Source organism: Neovison vison, chromosome 3, assembly GCF_020171115.1.
Source record: "Neovison vison isolate M4711 chromosome 3, ASM_NN_V1, whole genome shotgun sequence".
Taxonomy (NCBI): domain Eukaryota; kingdom Metazoa; phylum Chordata; class Mammalia; order Carnivora; family Mustelidae; genus Neogale; species Neogale vison.
Genome location: NC_058093.1, coordinates 163,522,451 through 163,537,358, shown reverse-complemented (window position 1 = coordinate 163,537,358; position 14,908 = coordinate 163,522,451). Strand labels below are relative to the sequence as shown.

At 43.8% G+C, this 14,908-nt stretch overlaps 1 protein-coding gene, 1 long non-coding RNA gene and 1 other non-coding gene across 5 annotated transcripts in view; 1 reads left to right on the top strand and 2 right to left on the bottom strand.

Annotated features, from left to right (window-relative positions):
* Positions 1-1,119: 1,119 nt before the first annotated feature.
* Positions 1,120-1,223, bottom strand: LOC122903846. The gene has a single exon (XR_006384058.1). It is a non-coding gene; the product is annotated as a U6 spliceosomal RNA (small nuclear RNA).
* Positions 1,224-5,103: 3,880 nt separating this feature from the next.
* On the bottom strand, positions 5,104-8,840 carry LOC122901934. Its single transcript, XR_006383712.1, has 3 exons — positions 8,724-8,840; positions 6,073-6,173; positions 5,104-5,274 (listed from the first exon to the last, which is right to left on the bottom strand). It is a non-coding gene; the product is annotated as an uncharacterized LOC122901934 (long non-coding RNA).
* A 270-nt stretch (positions 8,841-9,110) lies between these two features.
* The window catches only part of RNF138 (ring finger protein 138), a 39,753-nt gene continuing 33,955 nt past the window's right edge, over positions 9,111-14,908 (top strand). Inside the window, exons 1-2 of one of the 3 annotated variants that reach the window (XM_044243212.1) lie at positions 9,111-9,151; positions 9,460-9,654. In XM_044243212.1, the coding sequence (XP_044099147.1) occupies positions 9,545-9,654 (110 nt within the window). In that variant the 5' untranslated portion in view covers positions 9,111-9,151; positions 9,460-9,544. Of the gene's footprint in view, positions 9,152-9,459; positions 9,655-10,974; positions 11,051-14,908 lie in introns of those variants that run through there. The other 2 variants (XM_044243211.1, XM_044243213.1) reach the window with 2 other exon arrangements.

The following is a 14,908-nucleotide window of genomic DNA, read 5'->3' as shown; positions in this document are numbered from 1 at the left end:
ATTTAGCACTGGGGGACCACTATGAGGGAAGTATGCCTAAGGCTAAAGTGAATCCAAGAAAAGCAGAGCCAAGAGGAAGTGAAAAACTAAATCCTGATGCTATCTTTTGAGTGTCTGGCTTCAAACACATATCATCTTGGCTTTATCACTGGAATTATGTGAACTAGAGAATTCTATTTATTGCTTAAGCAGTTTTAATACTTTGATTTCTATCACTTCCTGTGCAAAAAGAAACTTGACTCATACGGCTTCTGTGCAATATTTCTGCATTCTTAAAATGTATATCCCCCATTACCTAGTTCAAGTTGGATTCTGTAATTAACAACCTTAGAGTCCCAAGTGATATAGACATCAATACCAGAAGTGGGATCATTGTTTCAGATCATCAGAGAAAATGCAGAACTAGCTGAGCTGTGGTTCCATGGGGGGCTGGGGCAGGTACAGATTCCTGCATTGTAAGGTGAGAAATTTAAGATTTTGTATATAGAAACAAAGCAATTGCCAACACTATATCCTTAAGTTTCTTGGGCTTAAGGCATATGGCTATAAAGTTTAAAGCTTTAGAAAACTTAGTAGCAAAATGTCACTGGGTCAGTCTGCCAGTTACTGGTCTGTTAATTCGAAGTTCTAAATTTACACTTTTTGCTTGCTGTGTGAAAATAGATCTGGGCCCTTAAATGTTTTGCCTTTGCCAGCTGGCACAATAATAATAATAGTTGTCAGCTTTTCCAACAGAGGGCACTAGAGAGAAATTGCGGGAGGAAAAGGGTTTTGTTTCCCAGTTCTCGTTTGCTTGCTTCCCATGGCGCACAGAGCCAACCCCGGATTCGGTGTGCACTGCCCAGCTGCATCTGCCAGACCACATTTTCCTCCAAAGTCCCCCTGGATGGTTTTGCAACAGAATGTCTCCATGAGACATGTCTCTGTGAACAGCTTTCCCTTGCATCCTAGGGGATATGTTTCTAGCCAGTTCTACCAGCATGATACCACAGAGACATTTCTGCCATCTGGTGAACCACAGCTGGGTCCTCCTTTCCAGCAAGGTCTGGATCTCCATCCAGAGTGGTGGGGCCCTTCTCTGGGTACTCTATTTCAACTCTCTTTTAATTTTTTTTTAATATGAAGCATGAATTCTTCATGAATTTTCATGTCATCCTTGTGTAGGGGCCTTGCTAATCTCCCTATGGTTCTAATTTTAGGACATGTACTGCTAAAGCTAGGATTCGAGCTTATATTCTTCATGTTCCTCTTTACTTCTTATACCAATCCCCTATTAGAGTGAAAAAATATTATTAAAGTTTCTCTGGTCAAATTACTGTGTAATTTCTCTCTCTGAATTGTACCCAGAGTGATACATCAGATTATGCTGATTTTTCCTGAGTACCTCCAATAAGGTACAACAAAAAAATTTGCCTGCAGCCATCAAGATTTTCCTGAATGTGAGTAGAAAAAAAGAGGAATTGGGAACTAATAAGGCTGAGGTCCAAAGCAAGACAGACCCAAGGACAGAGAGATCAAGTTCTCTGACTTGCTTCATCTTCTCTGTGTAAGACTGAAATGCTGACTGAGAAAGTGGGAGATCTTGTCAACTACAAAGGGGTGGGATTAATGGAGAATGTGGGGTACCTGGATACACGGGGCCCCACCACAGTGCCTCACCCTGGCTCCCCTCCTGACAAACAGGATGACATTTCCAGTGCAAACTACACTGGCCTGGAATTCAGTTTGGGAGCAGGGTGCTATTCTAGAAGAGAAAGATGAGTTCTCTGCCAGCCCAGACAGTTTCTTCACCCATACTGTCCTGAAATAAAGTTTGTCAAACAGAGTGTGTTGCATATGTGTGGATCCCAAAGTTGCTGCTATTGAACAGAAAATCTGTGAGTTATAGCCCAGCCTTGGCTCTTCCACTGAGCAGCTATGCTGACCTGTTAAAGTTTTTGGTGTTTAATTTTTAGGAAGTTCACATAAAATGAAACTGATAAGACAGGTGACTGTGGTTTTATTCGAATTTGTAGCACCAGCAAAAACCAAACTATGTAACAGGCCTGTGATGCACTGAAATCAATGGCACAGAATGTCCAAACTCCTTTGATGGCCTCAGGCCATTTTTCCACCCTGTACAGTTAACAAATGAATTGCAAATGAAATATGCCCCTCCTCTTTCCCCAAACAGGTTGTTTACTCTAATGGCCTTTTAGGCGTTCCCTTAGTGATAGGAACGGTTCTAGCACACAATATCAGAGAGCTGTATTAGTGACAACAGAACTCTCACCACTGCCAAGTTAAACAAATGATGCCAATGAGACTCAATGGTTCTCAGCTTCACTTCATCAACTCTGACCAGCAGCAAATGGTACACACCCTGTGATTTCTTCCCCTTTCCATGTTCTAAATGGAAGTTTTCGTAGTAGTTGTATTTGTTCTGCATTGTGGTACATAAGAGGTAGTTCATAGGGATTACATTTATGATTTAGTCTAAGGCTACAGGATCATGAGGTATTACAACTGGATCAGATTAAGACTCAACTAAAGGAATAAATAAATTATTTAAAATAAATTATGAGGGGAGCCTGGGTTGCTCAGTCGGTTAAGCAGCTGCCTTCGGCTGAGGTCATGATCCCAGGGTCCTGGGATTGAGCCCCACATTGGGCTCCCTGCTCAGCGGGGAGTCTTCTTCTCCCTCTCGCTCTGCCTGCCACTCTGCCTACTTGTGTGCGCTCTCTCTCTGTGTCAAATAAATAAAATGAAATATTTAAAAATAAATAAATAAATTATGAGACACTGGACTGGAAAAATAGTGGTCTCATGACATTGCCTCTAGGATCATAGCTGGATAGTACTTTAGACTGTGTCCTGAAGAAGTAATATAGATGTATGTATTAAGGAGGAATGGACGGAATAATTCAACTTTAGGTATAGAAAGAAAGGTGTAGGGTGCCTGGGTGGCTCAGTGGGTTACAGCCTCTGATTTCGGCTCAGGTCATGATCCCAGGGCTCTGGGATCAAGCCCTGCATTTTGGGCTCTCTGCTGCTTCCGCGCTCTCTCTGCCTGCCTCCCTGCCTACTTGTGATCTCTGTCTGTCAAATAAATAAATAAAAGTCTTTTAAAAAATAAATAAAGGTGTATCTTTCCGCTGGAGGGTTCTTCTATTTCTCTAAAAATCAGGCTTTCTTTGCTTTTTAAAACTGGTGTCAGGCTTTTGTCTCCACTGTTACACTGGAACTAATCTTGTTATAGTTGCCTTTATCCAAGCTGTGTTCCCAAAGGATGGCATAAAGGTGTGAAGTAAAAGAGGAGAGGGGAGGAAAAAGAAAAAAGGCAGGGGAGAAGAAAAGAAAAGGAGAGGTTTTAATTTAAAATTTTGAATTTCTCTCAAAGATGAAAAAAACCCAGCAACCCAGCAACATCAAACAAAAGTTGAAAGGTGAGTTAATTTGTTGGACTCTTTTGCCATTTCTGGTCTAATCCATAGCTCTGCTTCCTAGGACAGCATAGTTCAGTCCATGAAACAGCTTCAGCTGCATTCAAAATACCTGTTTCATTTTTGGCTGGGTTTCTCTACTGAGTGGCTTTCTCTGCTTGGGCAAAGGAAAAGGGTGCTGTCTATCATGTTAATATACTTACTAAGGTAAGGCACTAATAGAGACTGACTAGAACAGAGGGATCTCAATTCTACCTTCTTGGCAGAGAGTGTAACTGGCACATATTTGTACTATATCCCCTCTATTTTATTCAAATGTATCATGGAAGCCAGGTTCTGCAGAATCAGAAGGCCCTTAGAGTTACGACTAGAAATATTAGTAAAAATGAGAGCTGTCTGGGCGCCTGGGTGGCTCAGTCAGTTAAGCGACTGCCTTCAGCTCAGGTCATGACCCTGAAGTCCTGGGATCAAGTCCTGCGGCAGGCTCCCAGCTCTGCAGGGAGTCTGTTTCTCCCTCTGATCTTCTACCTTCTCATGCTCTCTTTCACTTGCTCTCTCTCTCAAATAAATAAATAAAATCTAAAAAAAAAAATGATAGCTGTCCAATAGTATGTAAAATACTGCTGATAGGAAATTAAATGCTATTAAATAGCATGAAAAATGCATATTCATAGGGATTTATGAAAATCCCTATGAAAGATTTGAAATGTAACCATCCCAAACTGGGGTGGACTAAAAATGGGTAAATTCCCTTATTTTCCATACTTGATATTATTAATCTTACTTTTGAGTTTCCGTTTGTGTTAATTTGTAGAATTATGAGGAGAGGATTTAAACTCACAATGACGAGTAACTTGGTTCCTTGTCTCTGGGGGAAGAGGAACCACTTCTGCAGTGTTTCATCCTCCTTTGCCTTCCTATCTCCTCCTAAAGTGTTGATTCTGTTAGGAAAGTCCACTGAGGTCCAATCAGGAAACAGAGCTCTCTGTAAGTAGTTCAAAAGAGGATGTTTAATATGGAAAACAATTACAAAGATGTCAGGAAAGCTGAAAGACCATGTGTGACAGCAAGGCAACCACAGAAACCACTGAGAAAAAACAGGGACTGCCCAGCAGGCTCCAGGACCTGAAAGGGAAGGGTGGTCTTCCAGAGGTTGAAAACATGGAAGAAATAAAGACACAGCCAGAAGCAGAGAGAGGGAGGGAAAAATACCTTGGCTTCTTCCTTCTAGTGTCTTACCAGTACCTGACATTGGCTGAATATAGACAGAAGTCACTTGGCAAGGGGAAACGGGAAGCTGTCTGTAACGGTTAGCTCCAGCAATACACGCCAGAACAGGTAACAGGGAGGGAAACAGATCTGATGGTCAACCCCCACATGTCTGGCTCAGATACTTTGAGCTACAAGTAGCAAAAGAGCTGACTGGGACCGGTTTTGAGTAGAAAGGCTTAACAGTAGGTAGGACAGTTTGAAGGTTAATTAGATTATTAGAATGGTTCAACTACATTAAGGTTGTGCATCCTTCTATCTTTCACTCCACCACGGTCAGCATATTGGCTTATTCTTTGGCTTGTTCTTTTCATGGTGTCGTGACGGTTGCAGAGACCCAGGCAGCACAGATGATCAAGAAAACATTCAGATGTAGAATGGAAGTGTTTATTCCTGTTTGTTTGTTTTTTTTTTTAATCAGTGAAGAAAGGCACTTGCTGAAGGCCTTCAGAAGAATTCTCCTCACACATGCTTGGTCGTAACTGACTCATATGCCCAGCTTAAACTACTGGCAAGAAGACATGACCCATTCAAACTGGTTCCTCTCAATCATGGTAGTTCCCCTTGAGCTGAGAATGTTCTCCTAAAGGACATAACCAAAAAAAAAAAAAGAAGAAGAAAAAAAAAAAAGAAAAGAAAAAAGAAAAAAAGAAAAGAAAACTGAATAAAAATCATGATTTATTAAAGTGGGGGATGGGAACAGGGTTTATAAATGTTTGTTGATGGGAACATTGTGCCCTGTATGGTTTCCCTTTCACATTTTTATTCACTTGACCTCCTTCCTCCTCAGCCTGAGGCATCCATCGGTCTGTGTGTGTGTGTGTTGGGGTGAGGTGGGGAAAAGAAGAAATTAGGATTAATTCATCAGGAATGTAAAGAATGTTTTTTTTAAACATTTTTTTAAAGAACATTTCCAAAACAGGCTTAAACAATTAAGTTATAGGTCTTCAGCAAATAGATTATTTATGTACATGGTCAGGATTAATGTTAAGAATCCTAAAGTGTTGATTCTGTTAGGAAAGTCCACTGAGGTCCAATTTAACAACTGGAACCAAATGGGCACTGGCCAACCAGGACAGACTATTGCCCAACCAGAATAGGCAAGCTGAAAAGGACTCACAGAGCTATGCTGGTGCAAACCAGCTGAAAGTCGACACTGCACATGGTACCAATTAAAAAAGATACCAAAGGATAGACAGAGAAACATGAGCCTCCCTCCCCCTCCATCCCCAGCTTCCCAGATCACTACTTTAAAGGCAAGCAACCACTTTTACCAGCAAAACAGACTTTTGAGGCCCTGTAGTAAGACAAAGCCAGGCTTTGTGAAGAAGGAAATTAATTTTCTAAATTCATCCAGCTCCTCTTTTAGTATGTTAATTACCTGGCCATACGGACTTGGCTAAAGAGTTTTGCAAGGGAGCATTACTGGTAATCAGCAGGAAGCAGCAAGGTAGAATGGTCCATTCTTTCCAGGCCAAGGGACTGTGGTTGGAAAAGAGAGGTGGAATAGGGGAAAGGTGTATTAGATAGGTTGAGGGGAGTGGTAAGGGCTGGGGAGCAGAAAGCACATTGCCTTATAGGTCATGTAGAACCAAACTAGGGGTCACCACTTCACGCAAATTCAGTGACACGGGATGTTTAGAAGGAATGACTCTCCCTCCCAGAATGAGTGTGTAGAGGGCCCCAAGGGATGCCATGGACAGTAGATGTGTTGAGAGCAGAGCAAGAGGGACCTTCCATATTGAGGACCAAGAACTGGAAGATGACTGCAAGAGAGATTCATAGGGTTCTAGTGTTGGTGAAGCTGAATCCTGAATCAACCAGGGCCTTGACCCAGCTGAGGCAGGCAGGAGTAGTCTTTACTAGCAGGTACCATCAGCAGAATGGCCAGCACACATTGCATCTCAGAGAGGAGTCAACATTAGCCTCTCTGCAGAATAGTCCAGCAAGAATTCAAAGGAGACCTTGCAGATGTCAGGACTGAGATTCTCCAATAGTGTCTCAAGTTTGTGTCAGCTATCCCTTGTCCTCCCTCTTATCCTTCCAGATGCCATTTTGAGAGGAGCAGACTGACAGAGATGGCATATTAAAAGCTTAAGTGTTTTAACCAAAATGTAAAGGAATGGATTAAATTATTGCAACAGACTAGGTTTGTCAAGTTGTATAATATGTAGAGTTTTCCCCCTTTTACCCAAAGGCTGAGGATATTTTATTTACACAGCTGAAGGGACTTTGAGTAAATCTGTGACATTGCCATAAAAATACGAAGTAATTTTTCATAGGAAATGCTGCCAAGACAGCAGATTGTGTCTTTTGGCCATTACAGTTTATTTGTCTAAGCTTAACACTCAGAGGGTAACCACATTTTCATTATACCCACATTTTTTATGGATTTCCACCTACTAACAACTATATGCTTACACATACCCCCAAAATGACTTCTTAAAATGTATAAGGAAGTAACACAAACATGTTAGGATTAGGGCAGAGGAACAATGAAGCAAATAAAATTAAAGTCACAAAATTAAGTTCTGGTTAAGGATTCCCAGTGAGTAATGGGAAACACGCTATTCGACAGAAAATACACTTTACTTTCTAAAGGGGTCAAAATGAGTGAGATATGATTGGGCATAAGGTGAAAAAGATGAAGTTTGAAATCCAAGAACCATTTTTATAAATGAATTTGAAAAGTACCTAGACTACTGCTATTTGGTGTCCCTCCTGTCTAGTGCTCTTTCTCCTCCCAGGAAATGTGAAGCTAAAATTAGCTTTCCTGGTCTGCTTCCACTATTCTTGCTTGGAAGGAAAGGGAACAAAAATACAAAATGTTGTATTTTGGTAAAGGGAATTAGCTGTTCATTGGACAAACAATTCTGTATTTTTCTAGGAATTGTCATTTTAAGATGCACATGAAGACCTATTTCCTTCATCAGGTTTTCTCTAAACCCATAGCAATGCAGTCATCTCACTTCCTGTCCTCATTATAGTCACTGTTTATGAAAAGCAACACTTTAGCAAATACCATTTTTCTTTCTTTTATAGCGTTAGGCACTCCAGAGTGTAAACTGGTTGAAAACGAAGTTCATGACACCAGCATAACATCTAACAGTTCTAAGGACAATGTAGACAATAAATGACAGAATTGAATTAACTATTCAATGGCTTCTGTTTATGATTCACTGAGACTGTGGTGGAAATGAAGCATGGGATTGAAATCTTTTTTTCTTTTCCGAAGCGAATTGAGGATGCTTTGTGATGTTCCAGATATTCCTTGCCTACTTTCATGTGGATGCGACCCCATGTTCCTGATTTATCATTTGTGTGGCTATATCTGGGAACCAAGGGCCCACTGAAAAAAATAGAAACATTTAAATTAGTGAATAACTAATTAGTGAAATGCTTAGATCCGTGCTCCTACCTCACTTTTCTTCAAAGCTATCAAAAAGCAAAGGTATTGGTGGCGGAAGCCTGCATCTGAGACTGTAACTCCTCAGACTGTGTTAAGGGCGAAAGTTCAAACCCTCTCAAGGGAGCTTATTTTTAATTCTTGTGCCCCAAAGGATCAAAATCCCGTAACGGGTTTTACTTGGGCTTCGTAACACATCTTGACATACATTTTGCCAAGGGCATATAGTAAGGACCATCCATACATACCTGTAACATTAGATGGTTATTTTTTTAGGAAAAATTCCTGAAAAACCCAATATATTTAATAGAAGCGGTGAGAAATGGGATCCCGCTGGAGGGAGACTGCGGGAGGTGGGTACAGGTGGGCACCCAGCGGTTTATGTCACAACCTGCTGCGGGTGCCACGCGCCGGTTGCTATGGAGGCCGCCCTACCCACCCCGCCCTCTCCTCACTCCTCTGTCCCCCTGTTCGTCGCCCTCCTGTGTTCGGTGACAACCCCGGGCTGGCTGCGGGCAGCGCAATGCCGCGGGAGAGCTGCTGGAGGGGGCGGTGGGATCCCGGTGCACCATGAGCCTCGGGCCCGGCCCCCTTTCGGGCCGATGAACACTGACCACTCCGCTCACCATTCCCCTCCCGGCCTCCGCGGCGAAGGCTGCAGCGGCCGGACAAGAAGCCCGGGGACGGCGTAGGGCCACTTCTCCATCAACCGTGCCCGGAAAACAGATCTCTCAGCGGCGCGACTTCGGGACACCTAAGTGAGCCTTTACGCAAGCAGAGTGGAGGGGCGGGGCGGGGCGGAGGCGGTGTGGGGCGGGGCAGGCAGTCGCCGAACCGGGTGGGTAGAGGCCCGCAGTGGGACAGCTGTGCGGGCTGTGCCGGCTGGGGCTGGGGCTGGGGCTGGGGTTGGGGCCGGGGCTGGGGCCGGGGTTGGGGCCGGGGTTGGGGCCGGGGCCGGGGGCCGGGGGCCGGGGGCGGGGGTGGGGGTGGGGCAAAGGAGTCGGAGGCGGAGAAGACGGCCGAAGGCGGAACCGCGGCCGCCTAGTGGAGGCAGGTAAGGGAGCGGCCCGTGCGGGCGGCCGCCAGCTGGGGACGGCTGGGCGGTTGCCTTCCTTCCCGGGTGGAGGGGCTCCGAGCCGGGATGGAAGAGAAAGTGAAGCCACCGGCCGGTTTCTCCACCGCCGCCTCCCCCTGGCACCGCCTTCCTGGCCTGCCCCCGTCGGAAGGGGCAGCCCCAGGGGCCGGCCCTCGCCCGGCGCGTGCGGACCTAGCGTCTCGGCGTTCGGCCCCGCCCCGCCCCGCCCCCTTCCTGGCGCGAGCGGCTTCCTGACGCGATTCCCCTCCCCCTCCGGGTTCGCGTAGAGTCGGGCCCCGGGCCGACACCGCCAGCTCGGCCGCTGTCGCCGCCGCTGCTGCCGCCATCTCCTTGATTCCCCCATCCCCCGCCATGGCCGAGGAACTCTCCGCGGCCACGTCGTACACGGAAGATGATTTCTACTGCCCTGTCTGTCAGGAGGTGCTCAAAACGCCTGTGAGGACCGCGGCCTGTCAGCACGTGTGAGTAGACGCGTCCTCCCCCGCGCGGAGCCGGGTGGTCGTTTAGGCCCCGCATCCAGCCCCGGACCCTCGACTGCGGCCTGGCTGGAGCAAAGCCCACCGTGACCTGCCGGAACGCCCCTCAGTGCGGAGGACGCGTTCCGGCCCGCCCTCCTCCCGAGCTCGGGGCCAGCTTCCTGGGCCGGCCCCTCTGCCCGAGCCCCCTGTCCCCCGGGTATCCCTCCCTTGCTTTCGCGCCCCCGGGTTAGTGGCCGGGCTCGTCCTGGTCGTGTCTTCAGGCCCCAGAGGCCCCTCTCTCCTCCAGGCCCGGGAGGAATTGCAGGGAACGTGGAGCCTTTTTGTTTCTTAGCAACGTGAGTGAAGGCTGGGGTGTCGAGTGTCAAAACCGGCCGAAGGTGCCGGCTCGGGCCCGCTCCCCGCCACTGCTTCCTGTCTGTTACCTGCCCGGCTTTAAAGTTTTCCCTTCTTTCAGAACCTGGGGCTATTCTTTTCAGATACAAGAAGTCTTACCTAACTTACCCTTCAACCCTGCTTCACGGACCACCCATGAAAATGTTCTTTTTCCTTTAAAATTGGGTACATGTGGGAATGATCTAGAATGGGTTTTCTTCTCTCATATGTTAGAACTGACAGGATTTCCGGGTATTGAAGTGATAGTTTCCCTTTGTTTTACCCTCCTGCTTATTACTTGGTCACTACAACAAGGTGGAGATAGGAAAGGAAGATTGCAGTTTCATGGAATGAACTGAAGATAAGGCAGTAACTCCAGGGGTGAGGTGACATGGTGCTGTTGGATTTGGCATATTTATAGGAAGAGCTTCGATAATTTTACAGTCGGCTAGAATGTCAGTAAGGGTTGGCAGGAGCCCTTCTTGTAAAGATCCATAGCACATCTGACAAACCTGGCTGCTGATCCGAGTCCTTGGGGGAACTTTTTAAGTAAACATACCAATACCCAGGCTCCATTCCAAATTTACAAAAGAATTTCTGGCAGGTGAAGCCTGGAAATCTTTTTTTTTTTTTTTTTAAAGATTTTATTTATTTATTTGACAGACAGAGATTACAAGTAGCAGAGAGGCAGGCAGAGAAGAGAGGGGAAAGCAGGCTCCCTGCCGAGCAGAGAGCCCGATGCGAGGCTCGATCCCAGGACCCTGGGATCATGACCTGAGCTGAAGGCAGAGGCTTTAACCCGCTGAGCCACCCAGGCGCCCCGAAGCCTGGAAATCTTTATTTGAAAAAATACACTCAGATTTGAAAGTTCTGGGTGCTTGGAAATAGCTGAAAAGAGTGGAACAAGTTTATAAATGTATCTCCTTTGACCTTTTTTTTTTTTCTTTTTGAGAGCTAGGTTCTGTAATTTTGTAAAAAATGGATTGAATTTGGGGTTCTTAATCAGGTATTTGATTTTTATTGTTTGATACCCATTTTCCTCTCTCTGATCATCAATCTTGACTGCACTTTTTACCTTATTCCTATTCTGCGGTCGTTGTGTGAGCTAGGAGTATGTGACTTCATTATAGGAGTTGTGCCAGTTGTGTTTTGCTTGTATGGGAGATGAATGACAGTCTGAAATTGCTTTGTTATTTGATTCCACAAATGCAGATTGTTTAGAGAAATATTTTGAGCTGTTCAGTGCACAGTGCATAACTTTTTGGCCTTTAATGTCAGTATTCATTATTACAACTTGATGCCTTTCCTGTGGTTGTGCTGGCAGTAGGTGGACAAAAAGGAAGGTTGGAGGTCAGAGTGAGAGGAAGTAGGTGTTTCTGGACAGAATCCTTTCAGTTACCTTTGGGTCATTGACCTCATAGAACTCATTGTAATCTTCAGCTCTCCTTAAAATTCCATGCAGTTTGCTCTAGTTCACTTCCTTTTTGGGACATTTTAAATCAGACTAATTTGGCTTGACATCAACCGTATGGAAAAGAGAGTGGACATGATTGTTGAGGACCTTTTTCTAATCATCTCCTTGGACTTGGATGTGATTAGAGTAGATGGGGAAGTGAAATGTAGAGTAGATTTTCTTGATAAGAAGAATGGAAACTCAACTGCCTTATCACCCTCCTCCATCCCCCTCTTTTATCAACGGGAGCCCCAAACACAGTTGCTTTAAGGTTCAATGAATTAAAGAAAGTGGGGTGGGGGGGTGGGGGGAGTTTTATTTGGAAGAGATGATAATGGAGGAGCCGGAAGTTGACTGATTGGAAGGAGTTTGGATTATTTAAAATAATCTAGTTTTATTATGTCATTTGCTCTTCCTTTTTCACAAAGGACAAACTTGTGCCTTTAAAAATATATTTAGTTTCAAAATCAGTTTTTGATTCATAGATAGTAAGAAATGAGGTAGTAAGTATTTTGGGTCACTGTGGATCTGTTAGAAAATGAAAAATTTTCATCACTTTTTCAATGACAGCAGAGGATTTCACTGACTATTCTAATGAAAGGAACAAGTTCATTATCATTAGAATAACTTCACCATAATATAAATTTCTATATAGTCTCCATTTTTTCCTTCAAATAGCAATTGCTGAATGTTTTTGTATGTCAGGTACAAAGAATACAAAGTGCTGTTTCCCTGGGGACTGTTAATAGTCTAATGGAGAAGACCTAAGCATGAATGTGACTGATATGGAAGTGACTTAGGAGGAAAATTTTATGTGAGCATAGAGAGCAGCTTCTAAATCAGCCTATGACTAAAGGGGAGATTTCCTGAATGTAGTAATACTTTAGGTCAGAATTAGTTATTCAGGGTTTGTTGGGGAATACCCTGATTGGGTTTACATCATATGCAGACACACGGAGCGGGTTACACAGGATGCCTGTTTTCAGGCTGAAGCCAAAGGATGAGTGTAGTAGAGATAGAGTTTAGAGATATTGGCAGGAACTTTCTGTGTAAGCCAGTTTGAGCTTTTTCCTGAAAGTCATAGAAACCTATTCAATAATTTTTGTCAGAGGAGCAGCATGATCATGTTTCAGTTTACTTTATTAGCAAGACCCAGCTTGGTGTAGTGGTGAGACTAGTGAAGGGATAGATGATTCATTGCTGTGTCTGAGAGAAGAGGGGGTTAGAACCTAAATCAAGGTAATGATAGTGAGAATGGAGAGGAGAGATTCCGGACATTTTAAAGAGATCACGTAAGATCTGATGATGCCCAGTAGTTAAGTGTATTTATGTGGATTTGGAATACATGGAACTAAAGCTGTGAGTATGGATGAGTATGTGAGTATGAGCCACTGAGGGAGGTCTGTAAGTTGTAAGATAGCAGAGGGCCTAGATAGGACAAAGTGCTGGAGAATGCATATTTAAATCTGGAGTGGAGAAAAGTGCAGCCTGAGGAGGAATGGACAGGATAGAAAGAAATCCAGCATAGAGTGTGACAGTATGGAAACTGAGAAGAATTTTAAGGAAGCAATGTTAGTTACTTTAGAATGATCAGTTGTAGTATTTTAGAAAGCAAGTAAAGATGAAGTAAGAATATTAAAGTTGCGGGGTGCCTGGATGGCTGTCATTCTGTTTGCCTTCAGCTCAGATCATGATTCCAGGGTCCCTCAACAGGGAGCCTGCTTCTCCCTCTCCCTTTGCTCATGTTCTTCTCCCTCTCCGCTGCTCATGTTCTCTCTCTCTAATAAATAAATAAAATCTTAAAAAAAAAAAGGGGAATATTAAAGTTGACCAGGCAGTCAAAGCAAGGTTTCAGAAGAAGGTACAAACTGGCATAGTCATAAGGTATTTCTTTCTCTGTTTTCATTTGTAATCTTCAAAGTCTCCTTGAACCAAACCTCTCCTCTTTCCTGTTTTGAGTGGTTAAGGGAATAACTTTTGTACATGGTTAAAAGTAAGCTCCATCACAATGAAAATTACATGTAAAAAGTTGATGCCTTGAAGATGGAATCTTTTTTTTTTTTTTAAGAATTTGTTTATTGAAGGGCACCAGGGTGGCTTGGTGGGTTAAAGCCTCTGCCTTCCGCTCAGGCCTGCATGGAGCTCTCTGCTCAGCAGGGAGCCTGCTTCCTCCTTTCTCTCTGCCTGCCTCTCTGCCTATTTGTGATCTCTGTCAAATAAATAAATAAAATCTTAAAAAAAAAAAAGAATTTATTTACTGAAAGAGAGAGTGAGCAAGACAAGAGAACAAGGGGGTGCGGAAGAGCAGAGGGAGGGGAATGAGGCAGGCTCCCAGTGAGGCAGGGACCTTGAAGTGGGGCTGGATTCCAAGACCCTGGGATCATGACCTCAGCCAAAGGCAGATGCTTAACCGGCTAAGCCACCCAGGCACCCCTTAAAGATGGACTCTAATCTGTTTTGGGGCATCTCTGTTAGGAGGCATCTTTAAAAATGAGCTATATAAATCAGCTTTCACTTCTTACTAGGCACTTACTGTATGATTCTCTATCCACCTGCTTTGGGTTGTCCAGCTCCTAAATTTTCAGTATATATTTCTTGTCATTTTATTTTATTTATTTTTAAAAATTTTATTTATTTGAGAGAGAGAGCGCGCGCATGAGCGCATATGCATGCACTAGAGAATGTGGGGTGGGGAGGGTCAGAAGGAGAAGGAGAAGCTGGCTTCCCGCTAAGAAGGGAGTAGGGATGGAGGACTTAATCCTAGGACCCTGGGATCATGACCTGAGCCTAAGGCACAGGCTGAACCAACTGAGCCACCCAGGTACCCCACATTTCTTATCATTTTAACAACTTTATTGATACCTTGTTGTTTGAGCAGTCATGCTCTAAATATGTACTTTTAAAATTTCTTCTTTCCTGTGGATTTGTAATTCTTAAAGTCAGATAGGTTCTTGCTGATTTAATAAATGCTGCTCCAGACTTTTTTCTTAAGTGTTTTAAGACTTTATCCAAATTTGCTTGACAAATATTTATAAAATGACATAATTAGAAAACAACTATGCTACTTATTTATGTAACAAGGTTGACTTAGTTTTAAGCCCCAAAGACAAACTGATTTTTTTTTAAGTTTGTTTGATTAGGAAGATAAAACGTGCTAGATTTTTAAATAAGGTGTGTGTGTCTGCATTATAGGTATGTATATGTAGACATTTGTGTATATAAAAATACACAAGGAATATCATTCAGCCATAAAAAAGGATAAGATCTTGCCATTTGTGACTATATGGATCGACCTAGAAGTATTATGCTAAGTGAAATAAGACAGACAGAGAAAGACAAATACCATATGATTTCACTTACATGTGGAATCTAAGAAACAAAAGTACATATAAATAATAATAGACCCATAGA